General features: G+C 68.3%; 3 protein-coding genes across 3 annotated transcripts in view; 2 read left to right on the forward strand and 1 right to left on the reverse strand.

The window, feature by feature from the left end:
• EMIHUDRAFT_218766 (hypothetical protein) overlaps nt 1–1180 on the reverse strand; it is a gene marked incomplete at both ends in the record, with an annotated part of 3177 nt that extends 1997 nt beyond the window's left edge. Inside the window, 2 exons of the mRNA XM_005759380.1 lie at nt 371–439; nt 875–1180. Coding sequence (XP_005759437.1) covers nt 371–439; nt 875–1180 — 375 coding nt within the window. The remainder of the gene's footprint in view (nt 1–370; nt 440–874) is intronic.
• A 1544-nt stretch (nt 1181–2724) lies between these two features.
• On the forward strand, nt 2725–3218 carry EMIHUDRAFT_218767 (hypothetical protein; the record flags this gene model as incomplete). Its single annotated transcript, XM_005759381.1, has 2 exons — nt 2725–2759; nt 2819–3218. 2 exons carry the CDS (start codon nt 2725–2727, stop codon nt 3216–3218), a joined length of 435 nt encoding a protein of 144 aa, XP_005759438.1.
• A 379-nt stretch (nt 3219–3597) lies between these two features.
• The window catches only part of EMIHUDRAFT_218768 (hypothetical protein), a gene marked incomplete at both ends in the record, with an annotated part of 8431 nt that continues 6746 nt past the window's right edge, over nt 3598–5282 (forward strand). The window contains 2 exons of the mRNA XM_005759382.1: nt 3598–4191; nt 4351–5184. Of these exons, the coding sequence (XP_005759439.1) occupies nt 3598–4191; nt 4351–5184 (1428 nt within the window). The remainder of the gene's footprint in view (nt 4192–4350; nt 5185–5282) is intronic.

The raw sequence follows: 5282 nt of genomic DNA on the forward strand, positions 1-5282 counted from the left end.
GAGGGAGAGAGAGGAGGGAGAGGGAGGGAAGGGGGGGGCGGGGGGGGAGGGAGAGAGGGAAGGAGGGAGGGGGAGGGGAGGGGCGGAGGGGCGGAGGAGTGGAGGGAGGCGAGGGTGGGCGGGTGGGCGGGTGGGCGGGGCAATAACTGGAATAGCTTTAGAATAATAGCACGGGGGGGGGGCATTGGTGACGCCCTTTGAACCACAGACGATTCTGCAGGAAGACCAGCCGGTGGCTCCTTCTCCAAGTGCCAGAGTGTGAGGCGGGCGCAGCCGTGAGAGTGGCGGAGAAGGAGAAGGAGAGCGCGGCGCGGGTGGGCGGCGATGGGGAGGAGAGAGCCGGTGGGCGGGGGTGATTGTCCTCTCCCACCTCGAGGGGGAGCGGGTCGCTCTGCAGCCGCTCGCTGGCTGCAGCCACGAGCTCGAGCATACCGAGGGCCTAAGGAGAGGTGAGGTGAGGTACACACACAGACACACACACACACACACACACACACACACACACACACACACACACACACACACACACAGACACAGACACACACACACACACACACACACGCACGCACACGCACACACACACACAGGCATTCCGAGGGCCTGAGGAAAGGTGAGGTGAGGTGCACTTCTCCACACACACGCAAGGCGGTGGGGGAAGAGGCTGGGCATCCCTCGCGACTCCACGTCTAGACGACAGGAGCCCCACGGCAATTAGAAGTGCAAGGCCCGGTGCGCGTGGGTGAGCGGTGTGAGTGTGTGTGTGGGCCTGCGACGCATCGGCAGCCTGCCCCAGCCTCCCCAAGAGCTGCGCCCATCGAGGCGGCAGCAGGTTCCGGAAGAGGTGCTCGCTGCCCCACCTACACGGGGGCGGCACGCAAAGCCGCGTGTCGCTCTCACCCCGCGCTGCAGACTGCCATAGGGTGCTTCGGCGCTGCCTGGGTTGGAGAGCTCCCTCGTCGCTCTTGCACTCCCTGTGCAGCATCGGCAGGTCGAGCGAGCTAGCGCTGTACGTCGGCAGCGAGCCGCGAGACGGCATCGCCGGCGGAGGCTCCTCCGCCTCCTCCCCGTGCTCCGGCTCCCAAACCGGCGTGAGGAGCGACGGCGCCGACTCCACGCGCTTCAGTCGTCCGCTCCCGCCGCGCCTGGGCAGCACGCGATTCAGCAACAGCGCTTGGGACATTTGGTTGGGACAATTAGCTCGGAACGGCGCCCGAGCCCACGCAATTAAAGAATTTTCGCTAACTGGCGCGCAACACTTGCATCGCCCATCTTCTCTTGGAGTCTCCTAAGCGACTCCCTCGAGCGTCGAGATGCTTCGCCGTGGCGCTGGCCTGAGCTGCTCCGACGCGGTCGTGCTAGCGGTGGAGCGTGGCGAGGAGGAGGCGGTGCTGGCGTGGCTTGATGGCGGCGGGCGGGCCGACGCGACATACGAAGGAGCCCATAATGTGAGCAGCATCACGCTGCTGATGGGCGCCGCAAACAAAGGCCAAGCGCGGGTGGTCGAGCTGCTGCTGCGGCACGGCGCGGAGCTCAACATGCAGAGCAGCGACGGCCGCACCGCGCTGATGGACGCCGCCGCCAACGGCCACGAGCGGGTGGTCGAGCTGCTGCTGCGGCACGGCGCGGAGCTCAACATGCAGAGCAGCAACGGCTGGACCGCGCTGATGCTCGCCGCCTCCTACGGCCACGAGCGGGTGGTCGAGTTGCTGCTGCAGCACGGCGCGGAGGTCAACCTGAAGGACATCAACGGCGGCACCGCGCTGATGCTCGCCGCCGACAAACGCCACGAGCGGGTGTTCGACCTGCTGCTTCAGCACGGCGCTGACGTCAACCTGAAGGACATCAACGGCGGCACCGCGCTGATGCGCGCCGCCTACAGCGGCTGCCCCGCCGTCGTGCTCCGCCTGCTTCGGGCCGGCGCGGATGCAAAGGCTCGCTCTGCGGCCGGCATGACGGCGCTGCAGATCGCCAAGGAGGGGGCGGCCAAGGTGCTAGCTACTGCCGACGCCGCCAGTGCTCCTGAAACAGACCAGGCCGGGTGCGTGCGCGCTCTCACAGAGCACGCAGCGGCGCTGAGGGAGGCGCAGGCGGCGGAGAAGGCGGCCGAAAAGGCGCTCGAGGTCAAGGGGCGGCGCGAGCAGCGCGAGCGGGAGGCGGCGGCGGCGGCGCGAGAGCGGGAGCGGGCAGCACGACAGCGCGAGGCAGAGCGAGCGGCGGACGAGGCGCGCCGGGCAGCGGACGCTGCGGCGCTGGAGGAGCAGAGGCGAGCCATTGCGGCGGAGGCGGAGGCGAAGCTGGCCGCTGAGCGCGCGGCAGCAGAGGAGACGCTGCGGGCGAGGAAGACAGAGAGGCTTGCGGCGGAGGAGGCACAGCGAGAAGAGCAGCGGGCGGCCGCGGCGGAGCGCAAGGCCGCTCAGGCAGAGGCGGCGCGGCGCGAGAAGGAGGCTGCGGATAGGAGGGCGGAGGAGGAGAAGGCGAGGCGGCGCGCAAAGGCGGCGGAGGCAACGGCGGCCAAGAAGGAGGCCAAGGCGAAGAACAATAAGGCCAAGAAGGCGCCGTCTGCTTTCGCGCTCGAGGAGGAGCGGAGGGCGAAGGCTGCGGCAGAGGTTCGCGCGCAGGAGGAGAGGGCGGCGCAGCTGGCTGCTGAGCAGGAGTCGGCGAGGCGGGCGGAGCGGGAGGCGGCAGAGCTCGCGGGTGCGGCAGAGCGGGCGGCGCTGCGCGAGGATGCGGAGCTGGCAGAGGCGTTGCGCCGGTCAGAGGTGGATGCGGAGGAGGCACTGGCTCGTCGGGTGTCGCGGTGCGAGGAGGCGGTGAGCAGCGAGTCGACCGGCGGCGGCGGGGACTTGCCGCGGCGTGTCGAGCGGCTGGAGGCGAGCTTCGGCACGGCGACCGAGGGTAGCCTCGAGGAGCGGGTCGGCGCCATCGAGCGCTTGATCGGGCCAGAGGCGGGAGAGGCGGCGGAGCAGCATCTGCCAGTCACCGAGCCGCTTGCTGCCGTCTCACTAGCCGACGCCGGCCTCGACACGGGGCGGCCGGCTGCCCCCGAGTCCACGATGGGGGGAGAGACCACGTGCATCGTGTGTTTCGCGAGAGTCAAGTCGCATGCTGCGGTTCCGTGCGGGCACCTGTGTGCTTGCGGGCCGTGCTCTGAGCTGATGCGAGAGTGCCCTTATTGCCGCGAGCCAGTGATGATGTGGATGGTTCCGCGTCCGGTCTAGACTAGGAAAGTAGGAATCCTATGTGTTTGGAGTCGGTAGATTATCGAGGGATGGGACGAGTAGAAAGAAAGAAAAGAGACAATCGGGTTTGTACTATTAACAACGAAGGCGCTCTCAAAGAATTTGCGGGGTGTGTATCGCGCGCCTTGGGGGGGGGGGCGCGGAAAAGAGGAACCTCTTAGCGCCATCGCCACGGTGCTGCATGCAGCGCCGGGCGACGACGGCTTACCGCCTCCCGGTCCCCCTCGGCACACCTCCGCTGCTCAATGTTTGACGGCTCGAACCCGTGAAGCTTCCCCGTGCGCGGGTCCGCGACCTCGGCGAGCCTCCCGGTCCGTCTGACCACCGTCCCCCCCCGACCCGCCGCCATTGCTCTTAAATGATGATCTACATCCTCGCGATTGTCGTTAACAGCACGGCAGCCTCCCGCGTCGGTGCCTCTCGTCCTCCTGTCTCCTGCGTGCACGCCGGATCGGGCGGGCGGCGGGCGGTCGACAGATCGACGGACGCCTCTCGATTCCCAACTCGCGAGTCTGTCATTAAACCGCCGGATGCGGTGACCATCCCTCGCGAGACCCTTGAGGCGACGGTCATCGAGGTCATCGGCGCCGCCCCCGGTACTGACGCGGTCAAGCACTTCAACCTCGAACGGCACTCGACAGAGGCGGCCAACTTGACGACCAGTCGCTATCCGGTGAGCGTTGAACTCGCTGGTCAAGCGGCCGTCTCGAGCGGGCGGCACGAGCTAAACGCCTTCGCGTCGCACGCCGACTTGCTCGAGGGCTTAGGCGTCGGCAAGCTCCTCCTCCCGTTGGCGGCGCCGCTGTGCGCCCACTCTGGCACCTGCCGCGCCGGCGAGGCGCTGGGAAAGTCGTGGGCAGGCAAGCGGTCTCTGCTCGAGGCCGAGCAGGGCGAGCTGGAGGGGGCGGAGCAGGCGCGCTTTGATCCTGCACTCTCCACGTCAAATCACCGCGTTTGCTCACTGCACTCCTCTGGCCCTGCCCACCTGATTCGCCGCCTCCCCGTCTCCTGCACTTCGCCACGCCGCCACATTGCGTGGTCGCCCTTCCCGCGCGGCCCGCCCTGCCTGCTCTGCGTGCCTGACCTGCGTGCCTGACCTCGCGCGCGACAGACCGAGAGCGAGACGGCCGACACCGACACGGCCGGCGCTCCCTGGTCCCGTCTGGTGCTGCGGTGCCTCGCACTCCTCTGCCAGCTTCGGTCGGGTGGCTCCTCGGCCAGCAAGGTCGGCCCAATCAAGGTTGAGGGGCAGAAGCGCTCGAAGAACGCGGAGAAGGACGGGGTCCTGACCCCGGCCGGCGGCAGCACCGCCGTTTGGCACACTCCCCTCGCCTGGTGGTGCAGCACGTCTGCGCCGACGCTGCTGCTCCTACTCGCAGCCTGCGGCAGTGGGTTGCTGCGGCTCCGCCTCCTCGCAGCTGACGGCGGGCTCAAGTGGGCGCGGCGCTTCGGCGCAATCGGACTGCTCGGCATGCGGGCGCGGCGCTTCGGCGCAGCCAGCGGCGGCGGGCTGCTGGGCATGTGCGCGCGGCGCTTTGGCGCAGCCTCCGGGCAGCGGGTCAACAAGGCGGGTGGTCGGTTGGTGGTCTCTTGGCTCCTGCTCTTCTTTATCCCGGCGGCCATGCCATGCCCGCTCGGTGACGTCTGCGCCACCGGTTTGTGCTTGATCACCGACGGCGGCTCGTGCGCCACCTCGCCCAACTACCCGAACGACTACCCGAACTTCGAGGGCTGCACCATCACTGGCCTGCCGCCCGCCGCGCTGGACGTGATCGCCTTTGACGTGGAGGAAGACGAAGACTACTGGGACTACGACGGCGACGGCGACCCCACAAATGAATGCTACGACTACCTCGTCGTCAACGGCGTGAAGTACTGCGGCACCTCGGGCCCGGCCGGGATCGTGCCGTCGGATGGGACCATGACGTGGGTCTCTGACGATGAGGTCACCGAGTCAGGCTGGAAGGCGCGCGCTCTCCTCTCTGCGTCTCGGGCTCTCCGCACACTGCCCTCTCCTCAGCTCTCGCGACCCCCCCCCCCCCC

The sequence above is a fragment of the Emiliania huxleyi genome, assembly GCF_000372725.1.
Source record: "Emiliania huxleyi CCMP1516 unplaced genomic scaffold EMIHUscaffold_80, whole genome shotgun sequence".
NCBI lineage: Eukaryota > Haptophyta > Isochrysidales > Noelaerhabdaceae > Emiliania > Emiliania huxleyi.